The following is an 18179-nucleotide window of genomic DNA, read 5'->3' as shown; positions in this document are numbered from 1 at the left end:
CATGCAGCTTACTAAATTTTGTTTAGATCATAGCATTTAAAATTTATAGCATTGCTTTCCATGTATGTTAAACCTTTTACGTTTATGTAAGCTCACTACAAAACCAATATAGCGTGCTATAGAATTGGAACAGCTGGAGTGATCACTGTACTCGCCATCAAAAGCAATCATGAACATCCAGATTTTGTGAGTACTGCACAATAATAGTAGCAGTAATGAGGAGCTATCTCACAATTTACAGCACAAAAGCACTTTAATTTTAAGTGACTTTCAGTCATTTAAACAATGGAGCAACTCATCAAGTTAAATTTCAGGTATATGAGGCTGAAGGTTAAATTAGAACTGTGGCAATAGAAAATATAGAAAATGTAGATTAAGAGGATAGGTTTTCATTTCTGGGGAAAAAAAGAAGACAAATCAAAGAATATCACCTTCATCTTCAGTATCTCAGCACCAACATGATAACAGGAAGCTCCTAACAATTTACTTTAACCAACAACACCGAGGTTTGTTTCTTTCTCTTTTGCCTGAAAAGCTTTCAATTGTCTCACAATTTCTTGCTTTCAGATGAGTCCTTCAGGTGTCCTGACAGCCCACACTAGCACCTTTTTCAGAATTATGCTGTGTTTGATTAAAATCCCCCATCATATTTGAGCCATCTTAGTCTGTTAAGAGCATCCTTTCAAATATTTTTTCAGCTCAGTGCTTAGTCTGATGGCCAGATCAGGGGTGCCCACATAACTGTTCCAGTGCATCACCACCCTCACTTTAAAATAATTTTTCTTTATATCCAACCTAAATCTACCCTCTTTAAGCCTGAAGCCATTTCCCCTTGTTCTATTGCCAAAGACCCTGCTAAAGAATCTGTCCCCTTCTTTCCTGTCATTCCCCTATAGCGATTGAAAGGCCATTATCAGGTCGCCTTGGAGCCTTTTCTTTTCCAGGCTAAACAGCCCCAGCTCTTTCAGCCTGTCCTTGTAGGAGAGGTGTTCCACCCCTTGGATCAATGGTTGTAGAACCTCCTTCCATGGAGATATTCAAGACTCATCTGGACACTGGGCACCTGTCTGTACAACTCATTGTAGGGATCCTGCTTTAGCAGGGTGTTTGGATTCAATGATCTTTTGAGGTCCCTTCCAAACCCTAAAATTTTGTGATTCTGTGACTTTGCCTTTCTTAGTGCCTCCCCCTACCTTCAGCACAGGACAGGCTCCCACCGCTTTGTATGTTCAGAGAGTAGGGGCAATAACGTGTTTCCAGAAAAGAGGATTGAGTGTACCCTCAATAAAGTTGCAGATAACACTAAGATGGGAGGAAGTATTGATCTGTCTGAGGGAAGTATTGATCTGCCCTACAGAGGGATCTGGACAGGTTGAACAGCTGGTCTGAGGCCATTCAGATGAAGTTCAACAAGACCAGATGCTGGGTCCTATACTTGGTTTACAAGAATCACAGAAAATACTACAGGCTTGGTGCAGAGTGGCTGGAAAGCTGCATGAAGGAAAGGATCTTGGCGTATAAGTCAACAGCAAGCTGACCGTAAGCCCACAGTGTGCCTAAGTGGCCAAAATGGCCAATGGCAACCTGGCTTGTATCAGAAATGGTACAGCCAGCAGGAGCAGGGAGATGATCATCCCTCTGTACTCAGCTCTGTTGAGCCGGCACCTTGAGTACTGTGTTCAGTTTTGAATCCCTCACTACAAGAAATACAATGAGGCCCTGAAATGTGTCCAGAGAAGGACAACAAAGCTGGTGAGAGGGTCTCAAGCACAAATCTTACGAGGAGCAGCTGAGGGAACTGGGATTGTTTAGCCCAGAGAAGAGGATGTTCTGGGGAGACCTTATAGCTGTCTACAGCTACCTGAAAGGAGGTTGTAGCGAGGTGGGGGGTCAGCCTCTCCTCCCACGTAACAGTGATAGGACAACAGGTATTGGCCTTAAGGCTCAGGCTGGATATTATGAATTATTTTTTTTCACAGAAAGAGTGGTGAGGCACTGTCACTGGCTGCCCAGGGAGGTGGTGGAGTCACTGTCCCTGGAAGTGTTCAAGAACTATGTAGATGTAGCACTGAGGGACATGTGGTGTGGTAGGGATGGTTTTAGGTTAGACTAGATGATCTTAAGTGGTCTTTTCCAACCTTAATGATCCTTGGATTCTATGCCTCAGAGTACAAAAGCAACCAGGTCGTATCCAGTGACATACATAAAGGCGAAAGAATCCTGCCAAAACTACAGCTAAACCTTATTTGTCACTTAGAGTTTCTAGGCTCTGAGCAGCCTCCCCGTAGTCTTCATGTTCTTTGTCCGTAAGGGGGCAGCAGTACAATGCAGTGAGGACCTCCTTGCCTTCATTTGCCGATGATCCTCACTCACGCTGCTCTGCTGTACTTTCCTCACACTTTGGTTTTACCTTCCCAACGCTGTGTAAGTTGACTCTGTGAGTTGTTTGATACTTTTTTTCTTCCCTAGGCATGCATTTGCATCCAATTGTCTATTTAGGTTATTAGATTTTTATTTTAGGAAAAGGAAAAGATCCCTCGTACTGTGCAAGAGTATACAATAGTGATATGCGAAAATGAAACAACAATTTGAAGAAATGATACCTTTTCATGTTAGACAAGTAGCACTTGCTTACACAAAAATAAAGTCAAAACGGTCATACTAATGACTATTTGTATTTTTTCAAAAGAAATAAAATTACTTTTATAATCAAATACGTCAACACAAAGAGAAGTTTTTGTTGTTGTTCTTTTCAAAAAAACACCCAAACAACTAAATAGCACACTGCTAAGAGCTAGATCTTGAATGTAGCACTTGGTTTAGCTTTTAACTCATGCAGTAATTCAATGCACAGGTAGAAGTCTGCTTCACAGTCCTGAACTTGACTGTGTTTCAGGCCTTCACCATATCCACCACTGTGGAGATGTAATGCTTGGACTCTTCACAGCACAAACTCCCTGTTGAGAATGATTCTCACAGTCTGGGGATGACAGGATGTCATGTTCTTATGATTTTTGGTTACTGGTATTCCACATCATTACATCATGTAGTGCACTGGAAGTTAAAGAGTTAATGAACCAGGTCCAGGCACCTGTCCCGGAACAGAACTTCTACATTCCCTAGAGGACTCTTCATTGTTCTGTTACCATTTCTGCTCAGGGGGAACAGATATAAGACCTTGCTAGGTCACCTGATGCTCCCTGTTCCCTTTTCCGGCTCTCTTCTTTCCCTGCTGCTCAAGCTGACTGCACGTCTCACCTCAGCATTACGGTGAGGCCTATCCACCTTTCAGACACGCTCTCTCATTATATTTATTAGCTCCAATTCTAATTATATTGTATTATATTGTGTCTTGCATTCTGTTATCTTATTTAGTAAATTAGTTTGTTTCTTCTCATATCGTTGCTGCTGTTTTGTTCTGAGGCCCATCTTTCTACCTTTTTTCCCTTATCCCCTTTTCCGGAGGTGCAGATCTGCGCATCCCTCCATGCCACAAGTCATGGAACTGGGTCAAATCAAATTCTCAACCGTTGATACAGAAGGACTGAGCTGAAGTCTTCAGCTCATCTGAGGGGCTTCTGAGTGCTCCCCTTTTTCTCCCTGCAGCCTGTGGTAGCCCCCAGACAAATGCTGTTATTGCTCTTATTTCATTCTCATGTACTAATGTAGACCAATGTATCATATTCCTCTTATATGTGAATCAATATTCAGATTCAAATAGGATTTGTTTGGCCATAAGGATGCTCTACCTGTTTAAACTCTATTTGCCCAGGGAATTTTAAGCTGGCCTTCAGTCCTGATTCTGCACTCACATCTTCAAAATAAAACTCAAGAATTGTCAGTGGTAGTCACACATTTGCCATGTTTTTCCGGGATTTTCAATGAAATGATGCTTCCAGTGGAATTCTACATGTTTGAACTTAAATAGGGTTGCAGAATTTGTTGCTATGTTTTTAGGATTAGCACACTTAGAAGGAAACATTTTTTTTTTGGTAGAAAACTATGGAGGTGTAGTCTAAGAATATACAGAAGCCGGCCTCTGACTTTCATTACAGAGTGATGCCTCAGTAGGCATAGATCTGACAACACTAGCTCTTTTCAAGGATGTCCTAGTTTAAAAGAAAAAATGCTATCAAGAATAGATTTGTTTTGAAAAGCAGCCAATAGTTTTTATTATTACTTTAGCAATCTTTAATGTTTGGCAAAATACCACTTACTCTACAAGGCACCCCTTTGTGATGCACGTGCTGCCTTGTTACCAGGTAGAGAAGACGATGGAAAATATTTGTATGTTGATCATGGAAGTAAGGCTCACACTGCTAAAGAGACAAGATTCTCAAAGCTAAAACAGCAAGTTCATTAAGAATTCAAAAAGGCTGTAATCCTCTAGGCACTCAGAATCTTTTAGCATACCTCAAGGACCTTCAAAAGCTTGCTCATGGTCCTTACTGGCCCTCTCAGATCCTGTAATCTAACTCAGACTTTTCCCAAGCAACATGAAAGAAGGAAACTAAAATCAATGATTTTGTCAGGGTGATTAATAGCCACAGCTGATTGCTAAACTCTTAGTAATTATATATTAAAAACTCAGAGTAGTTGTCTAGCAGTACTTAGAGAGTTTTTTCTTTCTGAGCTGGATGGATGCTACATTTAGTCAAAAGAAATTGTAATGAAAATAAACACTTTATAGGAACTATACCAATCTATACTTCCCATGTATATGTCTTATGGCAAGAGAAATATGCAGCTCCTATGATCTATGGGACTTCATCTTATTTCTTCTATATTTTCTTTTACAACATGCCATTATTTTATTTTTACGATTCTAAGCATAAAATTTAGAATGGGGTTTTTAACTTCCCTGTCTACATTTCCAATTAATTCACAGTGTATTCACATGCATTTACAACTTAATCTCTTTTGGTTTCATTTTCTTCATCAGTGAAATTGGATTAAATCTGGTTCAGACATTTGGAGGCTTCTTGCATTAGCTGAGTACATTACAGGCATGTGTTTTAAGGCTGACACTTTTTCTAATAATTACTTAAAAGATGAGCCTGAAATATATCACTGTGTTTATAGATCATGGGAAATGTCACAACTGTGAAACTACAGATTTAAAGATAATAGAACTAGGATAGACCTAAAGGCAGTCATCTTCTTGCTCTGGGGATCAGTCATCCCTAAAGACATCCCTTATAGTCAAATGTCCAACCTCTTCTTAAAAGGGAGCAAAGAGCCACTGAGACAATTTCTTCTAGTGTTTAGCAATTTTTACATGCAAAACATTATGCATTTTCTTCCTGTTTAGCCTCCATGTCAAAACTAAGTCCTTGCTGCTGTAATGCACCTATTTTTATTACACTTGGTCACATTCCTAGCAGATGTGAAAACCATATCAGTGTGCATCAGTTTTCTCTCTGTCTGAAGGCTGTCACTCTTTGCTTTCCCAGAGTCTTTTTGTTTTTGTCCTTCCTTAAAGGCCGAGTTGTTTTGAACCCTATATCTTTCATTCTCAAAGTGGATGATATCCATTCATTATGAAAGTGCTCCTTAACTGTTTTTTTTGTTTTTTTCCCCTGAAACACAAGATCAAAAACTGAACACATTTCTCCACTTTATCCCTTACCAAAGCTGAGTACAGCAACAACAAACCCAAAGTAATTTAACACAGCAATTTGTGTTAAATAATACACCAGCTACTTAGTCATTACAGTCATCACCACATTAAGCTTTTCAAGGTCAAATTCCAAACTATTACTGTGATGAGTTGGGATATATTTTTTTATTCATCTTTTAAAACAATCATCTTTTCTTAATGAGTGATTGATGCTGTATTTAAGAAAGATTTTCTTCTGTATGTGTTCATTACTGAGTGTACTGGACACAAAGAGTGATGTTCTTCAGAGCTACAATAATAAAATGCTGATAGCAGTGCTTATAAATCTCAAATGTAAGAGTGTATTTTGAATATAAATTGCATTTGATATTTACTGTTCTACTTCTGCCTCTAGAGGGTGTCTAGTAATTATCTGATAAAAGGATAAAAAGGTATGTTGAATTTTGATAGCAAGGAGAAGAAAAGGAACTAGAAGAGAATATTCTAAAACCCTAAGTATTCACTAAGCCTCAAAAGATTATATCATGTTTATATAACTTTTAAAGGATTTTAGTCTGCTTTTTTTTGGCAAGTCTGTGAAGAAGGTCAATCATCTCTTCCATTTTTATTTTATTTTAAATGATGTGCGCATTCACCTCTGTTGCTGAGCTTACTGCTATTCTCAGTGAGAGGGGATCTTCAATAGAGTTTAAAGCTGCACAAACAGAGAAAGAGGAATATTGATCTATGAAAAATTTATCAAAGAAGGATGTTATATTGTTTTGTCTACAGAAACAGAAATATCTCACAAGTGCTCACTACATGTGAGCATCACTAAAAGTGCTTACTTCCTAGCCCTTTTGCTTAGTCTAATAAAGATCACGTCTTCCATGTTGGATGTTTTTTATATAACATCTTAATATGTGTCTGAGAAAGAAAGAACACAGCAGAAAGAAAAGAAGGAGGAAAATACCTAGAAAAGGTACAAGACAAGAGGTAGAGGAGAGTATGGAAACAAAAGGGAAGGAGTGAGAATTTTTTTTTCATATTGCTTCAGTTTGTAAAACTTTATATTTTGAGCAAACTGAGGGTACTCTAATGTAAACTTATTAAAGAAATAACTCTAATTAGTATATTTCACAAAGAATATTTCTAAATACATATGTCACTCCAAAAGTAACATACCCTATTATTTCCACGGAAACTACAACAGGTACAAATAGCACAATAACGCTATTTGTTATACCAAATTCTGAGCTACAAAATGTTATTTTTCAACACAGCCACCAACATTAGCTATACTTTTTCACCAGCAATGAACAAGACTCTGCATGTCAGGCTCAAAAGTCTGCTCCAGCAGAGGTGACCTACTATTTCACAGCTGCTGTGACATCTTTCATTGGCCTGAAGAGACCGAAGTCAGAAGGCATCAAGTCTGGACTATAGGGTGGGTGTGGTAGGACAGTCCAGCCAGGATTGGCAATGCTTCCAAATTGGTGGGGAGTCTGGTATTTTCATTTTGCAGGAGAAAGGTTGTCTTCTTCTCTGGCCAGTCTCTGGAAGAATGAATATCCAACATCCACCATCATGGGCCAATATAATGAAACAGGAGGCATTACTTTCAGAGCATCCCCCCTGTATGTCAAAGCTTCATACAAAAATAACAGTGATCCATGAACAGTGATCCATAAAGGTAAAAGAACCAATGAGAATTATTGCTACAAACTTCAGAATAAGAAAGAAGAAAGGACGTGAAATCAAATATAGAAGTTAATCAGCTAAATCTTGGTATTCATACACCCTCAGATTGTACCCATGCTTCTGAAGATAGGTATTTAAAATAATGCTTCTAAATAAATGGTACCTTTGGCCATGACTAGGTTATTTTGTCTAAGGTGGTTTACTGAATGTAACAGTTGCCCTGTCTGCTGCTTTGCATTGTCTACATGAAGGAAACTTCAGGATTATAGCTTCCTTTTCTGCTAGCCCTTTCTTTTTCATATGAAAAACATGTAACTACACATTCTGAGATTGCTATAAGGGGCTCTGATCTAATTTGGATGGTAAGTGAACAGTATACAGGGTTCATTCTGTTCATTCATTTATGTTTATATTTAATATTTCAGTAGTTTAAAGTAATTTACAAGTTATGCTTATTTATGTAGTACATTGATGTATTCTAATTGTACTTTTTTAGCTCTTTTCCACTTGCAGTGGTCAGGAGAGGCTGCTGATTTTATTTTTGAAAAAAAAAAAAACAAAAAAAACAAAAAAAACCCCACCTCATTCACAAGTGAAATTATGCGTGTAATACTTTGATGCACTATCCCTTTCTATCTCTTCAGACTTCTCTGCTTCTCTTGATGCAGCTCTAGTTTCTGAAGATGAAGATGGTAAGTGATGCTCAGAAGTCACCCATGGCATGGAATATAGAGTTATGTGAGAGATTAGCTAGATCCATGATAAAAACTCCATAAATTTTTCCCACCCAGAGATAGATTTGATAAGTATTATTTTCCATGCCTTAGAAAGCTGCAGAATGATTTTACTGAGAAAGACTGCTTTGTAGAAAGCAAATTAGCTTAAATTTTTAACATGATATGCTGTATATCATTTAGAGTAACACAGAATAAAATGAAAAATAATGGCTCAGGTCTAGTCCCATTTAGGATAATGGCACAACTTGTATTACATTTAAGCAGAGTGAGATCTGATTGAATAAATAGAGAGAACGTCTCTATTCTGTCACTCTTTGACAGAGTTTTATTTCTCTGTGTTCATTTGTTGTCAGACATAGCCTGTTTTAGGCCCCAGTTCAGCTAACAAATAAGTAACTCACATCAACAAAGCACCTGAAAATGTACTTCTAATGGTTTCTAGAGTAGAGATGGATTACGGGATCAGCTTTATGAAAATAAATAGCCAGAATTTTCTCATTACAGATGCAGAAGATTTAAGGCTGGAAAATACAGAATCAAATACAACTCTTTTGTAGATCTATGGTTTGAGATAATATACAAATCAGGAACACAATTAATCATCAAGAGTAAACTGTTTTGTCAAGAGTAAGATTACACATATAATTTGTTTCCATTAAAAAGAATGGCAATTTGCAAATTACAGAAACCAAATGGAAGTGCTGATTAAAAGGATTATAAAAAAAAAACCTATGAAGTGGTAGTAATGTGTTCCATCCTAATGTGGAAATGGAAAGAAATGTAGCTGAAAAGGCAGCTGAAATTAAAAAAATAAATAAATAAAAAAAATCATTGTGATTATCACAGTATCACAGTATCGTGCGAGTTGGAAGGGACCTTAGAGATCATCGAGTCCAACTCCTGGGATTCGAGCCTTCTGTGTAGCAGAGCGGCACTTCTACCACTTGCACCACAGGGGGGATTCGAACCAGGGCCTCCGGTGTTGCAAGAGGCACATCTACCACTGCGCCACCGGGGCACAATATTCATTCCTATCAGTGTCTTAAAAGAAAAAAAATATATATCCAGCACCACTTTAAAATGTTTACTCATTTAAATTATTTCCGAAGTATAGTTTCAGAGCAGTATGTATTGGCTTTTCTTCCGATTTCTTTAATCACATTATTCGAATATTTCCCTTGGCTGGGACATTCAGTTTGCTTTATCATCGTGCATTAGAAGATACTTTTTTCTGCAGTAGTTATTTTGTGGCAAATGTTTAGATTAACACATATTAATGCATCAGCATAAATATTGACTAGAAAAAAGGTTATGTAATATAAGAAGAAATGCTATGAGCAATAGTTCCATATTCTATTTAATTCCAGATTCTGTGTTTTATATCTTTATTCTTCAGTTTTCAGCGTGGAGGTTTGTTTGTGTATACAAAATGTGAAACAATTTAAGATGAAAATATCTGCTTCTGTTGTGACCTCATGTTATTAACAGGACAAAAAGCTCTCATTTTCAGTTTCCTGTTTAAACTGACTCATATTTTTTCACAAAATTGATGGGTGACATAACCCTTGAATATTCATTTTCCCCAGTAGAGAGTGCATATCTGACTGTAATTCTTCGCTGCATAGCATAGGAGATTTGTTTGAAACAGGATGTGTCAACAGTACCAAAGCCTAGAACTTGGTGAAGTTTAATTCTTGTCTCTGAAGTATAGAGCTCCATGTTTATGAGACACAGGAGGGTTCATTTTTTCCTAAATCCTCAAGGTATTACATAATTAAACCAATAGTTCCATGCAGAGAACTTAAAATTTTATGATTTTATGATTCTATGAGTTCAATAAGTGTAGGAAATATCTGTAATGAAAACTAATACAAAATGATTTTTGAAGACATGATGTACAAATAAAAATTCTATTAAAACAAGCCTTTTGAAATATCATGGATTCAGGTTTTATTTGTATTTATTTAATACAACTCTGTTTGATGCCTTAATTCATATACGGCACTATCTCATTCCAAGAGCACTTCAGTTAATGTGGTTCAGGTTAAGTTTCTACTAGGCTTACTAAAACACATCATATTAGCACGTATTTTTCTGTCCATTCATGTGACCAAGAGAAATATGTTTCACTGCTGTGTTTAAACATTATTGTTTTGTACAATAAACTAGGCCTAAGGAATATTGGCTTAAGTTAATTAGAATTTGATTTAATGTATTCAGAAGACTGAAAATTAATCCTTCATGCAGGGGTGAAGCTGCTTGCAAGAGTCTTACTTATCTGGGTCTTTGTAAGTGACTTACAGAATACAAAAAGTAGTTTCAGATATCTGTCATCCCCAAACTTACAGCATCAGAATACGCTTTTTTTTTCTTAATGGAACAACGAGATCTACTATAATGGCAAATGACATAATTCACAGAATTGCAGAATTGCAGAGGTTGGAAGGGAACTCAAGAGATCAACAAGTCAGCCCCTTTCCCCCCCCCCCCCCCCCCCTCTAAAGTGGATACTATACAATAGGTCACACAGCTGGACGTCCACACAGGTCTTCAATATCTCTATAGAAGGAGATTCCGCAACCTCTCTGGGCAGCTAGGCAATTTGATGGAGAAATGTACTACTTAATTGAAGTTTGTATAATCTTGTAATATGCAGATTATTAATAACTCATCTTTGTTTTAAGGTGTTGCATATTCAAGAAAATACTTATGATATTAATGAGCTTTTAATATATATCAGTATAGGGAGCAGAATAATAAATTTTAGTACCCAGTCTATAAATGTGTCATTTTAGTCCTAATAAATTCATCATTGTCTATAGTTACTGTTGGTTATAAGAATGAGGTGAGACTCTTGTGTTCTCAGAACATTCCTGCTAATAAAATTCTTCACATATCTGGTTAAGACTTTCACAGTAATTTACAGCCAGTAGCTTATTCATTTAGACAATTTCTGGTCTGACAGTCAGCCTCCAAAATGGATTAGGTAAATATTCAGAAGATCAGTAAATAATACAGATCTGTTTGACCCCAAGATAGGTGCTGCAAATATTATCCTGTGAAATTATATGTGATAACAGTGCACAGGACTCAGACAATAGTTTATACTGAGGATAATCATATATTATCCTAATTTGTTCCAAAACTGTGAGCATGAACATTAAGATTATGGGATGTATCAGATTGTATTTTTTCAGTAAAACCAGCAAGAACATTTTTACTGTACGTTCATAATTTTTCTTACTTGTGATAAAATTATATAGTCTCTAAAACACGAAGAGTACTTCTTTATTTTCAGAAATGAAGAGAATTCTTAATAAAATCACTAGGATGGAAACAAAGGCTTTTGCACAGGCAACACCCCAGTGTGGCCACCACAGATCAGCCAGTATGAAACAGCACAATGCTGCCCTACATCAGCTCTGAAATCTGCTCAGAAGTTCTCAGCAGTCCCATTATTCTCTCTCTTTCTCTCTTCTGGAGTTTTTAACCTGATTAATGAATCCCATTAAAATCTATGTGTTTCATAAATAGAACTGATTCTGAAGCGTTGGTTGAGGAAGAAAGTAATTTTCATTTAAAATTATTGATCCCTTTCAGCAAAATTCTTCCTAGTTTTTAAAAGGCCATAAACTGGGAGAGATTTATTTAATGCTAGACCTTGTCCGAGATAAGATAATCATATATACAAATGTTTGTAGACTTAGGCCTCATTCTAGCTATAGTTGTATTTATTTATATGGGTGGTCTCAATGAAAGCAGTATGATTTCTAATGTGAATGTATATTGGTACTTGAGTGTAAGGATGGGTCTTGCTCCTAGAAACAGATGTGCATGAGATTGATTCTGTGCATGCAGGTGGCTTCATTGGCGTTATGAAAGGGCTCTGTCCAGTAAGCATGTGTGCAAAATCTTTGACAGATTAAAACTTGTGTTGCAAGAACCGTGAAACATTACAGGAAAAGAAAAAAAAAATAAAAATAAAAATCTCTTTAACGATCAAACTGGATAAACAGAGATTAGTCAATTCATCATTTCTGACTTCTCTGATTTCATTGAATTTAGGCAAATGAAGACAGGTTTTACACTGTTTGTTTTTTTCCAACACAGGCCTTTCCTGATATTGGGTATTCTCCACAACACTTATGAGAAGTAAATATCTCTTGGATATATATGTATATATTCTTACTGATCTGGGTAATGATTAAAAATAATCTCCAGTGGTATTTCATAAACTATATATGATTTCCATAACCAGAAAAAAACAGTATGCCAACCTTTGGATCAGGCCCAAATAGTTATCAACAGATTATGAGGTTTAGGGAACACTTAAAGTGTATGGCCCATTTTCCTTTATGCAATTTCCTTGGCACCACTGCAGAAGAGGAGAGAGAAAGAAGTTCATCATCACTCTCTAGTGGAGATGCTCCTGACAGTAATAAGCTTTCAGGAGAGATTTCTTCCAGTCAGCCAGCAGTCCCTGCTCCGTCACTAGGCTTCTGTCTGCACCAGTTGTCTCCTCATTTAATGAATGGACTGGAAGACACAGTGGAAAACAGCAGCTTTGCTCTACATGTTATTTATTTATTTATTTTAATCTTTTTTCTTGTAAAGTAAAGCAGTGGAAGTCAGGAACTCTAAATGGAGCTAAGGGTCATGTGTGAATAATTTAGGAAGACACCAATTACTCCATCACCAATTATTATTTGAAGGATGAAAATCTGGGCATGAGCCAGTGGTGCATGCTTACAGTCCAGAAGACCAACAGTATCTAGGGCTGCATCAAAAGAGGGGTGGCCAGTAGGGGGACAGAAGCAATTGTCCCCTTCTTCTCTTCCCTCCTGAGTACTTCATCCAGGCCTGGGGCACCCAGTACAGGAAGGATGGGAAGCTGCTAGAGCAAGTCCAGATGATCAGAGGTCTGGAGCACCTCTTCTATCAAGAAAGACTGGAGAAGAGTAGGCTTGGGGAGACCTCATCACAGCCTTCCAGTACTTCAAGGGAGCTTACAAGCAGGAGGGGGACCAACTTTTTAATGTGGGTAGATAGTGATAGGACAAGGAGGGATGGTTTTAAAGTAAAACAGGGTAGATTTAGGTTAGATGTTAGAAACAAATGACAAATGATGGTGCTGTGCTGGAGCAGTTTGCAGGTGATATTTAAGGTCCCCTCCAACCTAAGCTAATCTATGATTCTGTGCTTCCTGACCAAAGGAAAAAAAAGAAGAATCGATGAAACCAAGTTCTTTATCACCAGGAAGCTATGGGTAAGTGGGTGGGTTTTATTTGACCTCTCACTGAAATGCCAGCATGTGATATAGATGGGCTGTCCTCTGTGCTTCATAGCCTCCCCCCAAGCACTACATGCACCCCTGGCTGGTGATTTTCAGCAGCCTGCTCTGCATGGCTGAAATGTGGCAGATTGCTCCCCAGGCTGCTTTGCCACAGCAGCAAGCAGACACCTATGTGCTCTTTGTTTGACACTTGACGTGTGCATTAGGAAAGGAAACATACTGGTTAACTTACTTTCTGCTAGCTTGCTCACTGGCTGGAAAACAGATATTATTTTTCTATGTTGCTAGTATAATTAGCCATCCATCTAGAGCAAGTGGCTTGTGACTTTGTTTCCTCAAAATACAGAATAAAGTATGTAGTAAAATTATTATTATTTTTTTTTTCCCCCTCATAAAAAGTTCCAAATGCAGATTAAATAAATAACTAAATAAATAAATAAAGGGAGTGGGTGTGTAAGAGTACAGAAGCAGCAGGTGTGCTCCAGGTGAAGTCCCTGGGCGGGCATAGGCTGCTCTGTGAACAGAAGCCAGTGCAGACCAGGAAGTAAAAAGAAATAATCAGACTGCCCATGCTGGAGGCTGAGGAGACACGCAGGTCAGCTCGGTTAATCATTACCAAAGAGATAAGAAAACCCCATCACAAGCATAAAGAGCTGAGAAGACTCCCCAGAACAGATTAGATTTTCTGAATGTATTTTTGCTGTGTCAGAGGAAGATCCATGTTCTTCTGTTGTTCCAAAAGTTCAGCCCGAAGGCAGCTTGTGTGCTGCTTTCCTGTTCCAAGGAGGAAGTCAGAAATTCCCTCCACTTCTGCTCTCACGCTTGAATTCCCAGGTTTCACTTCTGAATCAGGAGCTGCCTGAATGAGTTCTCAGCATTGCTCGGAGACGAACTTCCAGCTGTGCCACAAACAGTTTTATCTTGTGCCAAAGGAGGAATAAGGAAAGAAATCCTGCAAAATGCTAAGATTTTATGGGGCCAAAATTGCTTCAAGGATATTTCAGCTGTGAAAAGTGAAAGAAGAGGAGCAGCAGGAAGGCACAAGGAAACAGAATGGGAAACTTTTGTCAGAAGTACTGCACCTGTTTGGAGCCCTATATTCCTTGCTTATTCTCAGAGAAAGAAGATGAGCAGGATGTTGGCCAGGTCTTTGCCAACCCTGCTGTGGTAAGGATTGACTCACTGGCAGGAGAGAAGGACAAAGTGAATAAGACAAAAGGGAAGCCCTTACCTCCACTGCCTGGCCAGCATTTGGGGAGCACTTGCAATTTTGTGGCACTCTTCAGCTATGAGGCTCGCACAGAGGATGACTTGAGCTTCCAAGCTGGGGATAAGCTTGAAGTGCTGGACGCATCCCATGAGGGCTGGTGGTATGCTAAGCTCCTCCTGCCAGAAGGGTCAGTCTTTCCTGGCCGCAAGCTCCAGGGCTACATCCCTGCAAACTACGTAGCTGCTGTACAGAGCATTGAAGCTGAGCCGTGAGTAACCCATGTAACACACACCACAGCATTTTTTCTGTTGGGTTAAGTGGGTTTGGAGCAATCAATTGAGGTATTTTCTTTTTTTGAGTAGTAGTATATTGTAGCAATAAATGTCCAGTAGTCCTACCAGTGAGAATTTGAGTCTGTGTGTGCAAGGAAAGGACATTGTGGTTGAAAGAAAATTAATGCTAAAAGACAGGGTGTTGAGGGATTTGCAGTATTTTAAATAACATATACCCCAATGAAGATGCATTTGGCAATATTCAGGCTGGATACCACTGTGCCGGTTCCTACTGTTATTTGTGTATTACCAGTTGTGGACCAGATGCTTTCAATATATGACCCTTGACCCAAACAGCCCTCAACCTAACCAGTTGCAGAGTTATCAATTAACAGTTTCAGGAAGTTCCACGTTAAATATTCTTACAAATGATAGGTGAGTCTGTTGCCGTGTGCAATCATGGTTCAAACCCCTGTAACAGTTCTCTGAAACCTGAAGACCTTAATTTTTGTAGGCTGACCAGCTGTGCTATTTCTATATTCAGGCAGACACTTTCAGTGGTCACGTTCAAAAGAATTCTTCCAATTGCAGAAATTAATCTGCAGGGAAGACATTTTCTGAACCACTACAGAAATAATGGTAGGCTCTAATTCAACTCACCTTGGCCTTTGCTCTCTTTCAAGAAGTAGTTTTATTACAGCTCATCTAAGATTGCCACTTGCAGTTAATACTTTGAAAGTAATTTTCCTCAGTTACACAACAGAATCTCAGCTTTTAGGCTTCCTCTTATCATTTTGTATCTTCAGTATCATATGTGGAGTTAAATTGTGTAAAGTGCTCGACTGCATAACCATGGTTTCTTTGTTGTTGTTGTTGTTGTTGTTGTTGTTGTTGTTGTTGTTTTCTTCTGTATGTAGAATCAATTTTATTTTCTTATACTTTTTTATATACCTTACTCTCTTTAATAATCATTACTAAGTTATGATAAAAGTTTTATGCAATTGCTCAGTTGATTTCTGTAGTTGTTTGTTTTTGTGGGGTTTTTTTCCACTCCATATTTTCAGAATAGTGAACAGGAGGAATGGAGAGCTTTTACAGCTATCCAAAGTAATTCCTCCAAAGTATTTAACAAGTTTTTAATTTCATACCAAAACAATTCTGGCTAGACCTGCTGTTTTCTCTCAAATTTTCTTCTAAGTCAGTTGGTTGCAGTGACCTTCAACAAAAATAAGTATGCAACACTGTCTCCTGTCAACCCATACAGATACCATTTCGTATATTCGTAAGCTAACTCAAATTGAAAAGGGCCTCTGATTTGAGTGCTTGAGTCAGTCACCCCAGCTCAAACAAGGCAAAGATGAAGTCTGACCAGTTTGGTTAGAGCCAAGCTTTTCACCTTCATGGTTATGATTTTTAGACTTGTATCTATTTGGAATAGTTCTTGCTACAGGTTCCTCCATGACCTCCATTTCACCCATACCATGTATTTCACACCTCTATTATCCTATTGAAACAGTAAGAACAATATTTGTGATGGCATTTTAAGAGATTAACCAGGCAAAATTGAAATGCCACGGGCAGGGCTGCCCTAGACAAGGCCCTGCCCGTGGCATTTCAATTTTGCCTATAGACATCAAGATTATTAAGATAAAAGTAAAGCTACTCCTTTTAAATTAACATTTTGACATAATCTGTATAGCAGAACTAGTTAGGGATTGGTAAATGCATTTGATTTTGTGTTGTCCCTCTTGGTAGAAGTTTGCTTGTTCCCTTCAAGTGCAATAGCAGACAATTTTGTCTTCTTACTGAAATGGGATTCTTTCCTTGGCAAAGAGTGTGACTGTACTTTCTCTGTGCTCCTTCTGTTATTTTGTTCTGTAAACAGGAACCATAGCAACACATTCATCTGCCCTTATTTTATTACTGCCACTTGTTTTAACTAAACAAGAAAAAGACATAGTGCCAATAGTTATGTGCAGCAAATGCAGTCCAGCTGGACAGTTAATTTTAATGAAGAAAAATCATATATTAAAGAAGAAAAATCTTGGAGTGATATGAATTCTCTTGTATGGAGGAACGATGGAGCGTACTTAGAAGGGGCTCCCTCTCACCTTCTATTCCTGATGGACCTGATGACTGCTTATTGAAAGTCAAGTTCATTCCATATATTACTGATATAATATTGCCCAACGTTACTGATATAATAACTTACTAAGGGAAGTAGATTCATGCAAATTCCTACTAGATTAGGTCAAAGAAGAGCACCACAATTACTTCTAATGTTTACTAATTTCAGAATCATTCCTCCGTTCAGAGAGGTTTCATGTACTGATACTTCTCAGCTAGTGGAATCTGAGTCCTTGACCTAATCAACAAAACCTTGCCAGTCAATTCCACAGTGAGTTTCTATACTACCCTTTGAAAGCAAAAGTGATTTATAGGTTATTTTTGTCAGTCTCTGTAATTCCTTTCTTTCCATGACTTGACTTTAACTGTTTCATACATTGGTGTAGTCTGAATTACTATGTATGAGCAGGAAATCATTCACTGTGCTGATCTGTTTCAAACTTCCTGCAAATTCAGGCTTCTGGGGTTCCTTTCATACATGTGGGTCATTTTTCAAAGTAGCATTTACAACTACAGTGGCTAGGGGCTGTTTTTGAAGTGAAAGCTTAGATTTTGCCAGACAATTCAGAAATCCAAATGTGATCCTCCGTGGTTTCAGTGTGCTCTCACTCTGTCACTCTCATAAAAGTCCTTTCTGTATTACCATATAAATTCTTGAAGACACCATGAGAAACAGCAGTAACCGTAGCACTGAAATGGACTTGTAAAATCTGTGGGACTAAGGAACGTGTTAGTGAGCAGCATCAGTATGTGGACAGTTGGACTAGATGATCTTAAAGGTCTTTTAAAATCTTAATGATTGTATGGTTCTATGATTCTGTGTTCATTAACAGGTGTTTAAGTTATATGTGTTATATTTCTCATGTTCTCAGAAGCAGTCACATTATGCATGAAAGCTATTCTTATCCAGCTTTTGGTAGAAAAAGATAGTTTATCACCAAAATATGCATTTATTTTAAATAATGGCAATGGCGGTATATCAGTTTGTAAAGAATTCAGACTTCTCTTTCAGTGAATGTATTTCACGTATTCACTTGAACATACTACATATATATGTGCTTCTGTGTGCACATGTGCAGAATGTACAGAAGACTGATGCTCTTAAGACCATGCAAAACATCTTGGGGATAAAGGCAAAGCCAGATTATGCTTTCAGCATTTTCTTCACCACATGTTAGAGCATCTGAAATATCTATCCAGAGTTTTGAATCTTTGAGTGTTTTCAAGTGCTTTTCTTGAA

At 38.0% G+C, this 18179-nt stretch overlaps 1 protein-coding gene across 1 annotated transcript in view; it reads left to right on the top strand.

The window, feature by feature from the left end:
* Positions 1–14383: 14383 nt before the first annotated feature.
* Positions 14384–18179, top strand: part of FRK (fyn related Src family tyrosine kinase) — a 39479-nt gene continuing 35683 nt past the window's right edge. Inside the window, exons 1-2 of the mRNA XM_072331888.1 lie at positions 14384–14494; positions 14555–14808. Of these exons, the coding sequence (XP_072187989.1) occupies positions 14384–14494; positions 14555–14808 (365 nt within the window). The remainder of the gene's footprint in view (positions 14495–14554; positions 14809–18179) is intronic.

This window comes from Excalfactoria chinensis, chromosome 3 (genome assembly GCF_039878825.1).
Source record: "Excalfactoria chinensis isolate bCotChi1 chromosome 3, bCotChi1.hap2, whole genome shotgun sequence".
NCBI lineage: Eukaryota > Metazoa > Chordata > Aves > Galliformes > Phasianidae > Excalfactoria > Excalfactoria chinensis.
The sequence above is the reverse complement of the archived record's forward strand: the minus strand, read 5'-3'. Positions and strand labels throughout refer to the sequence as shown.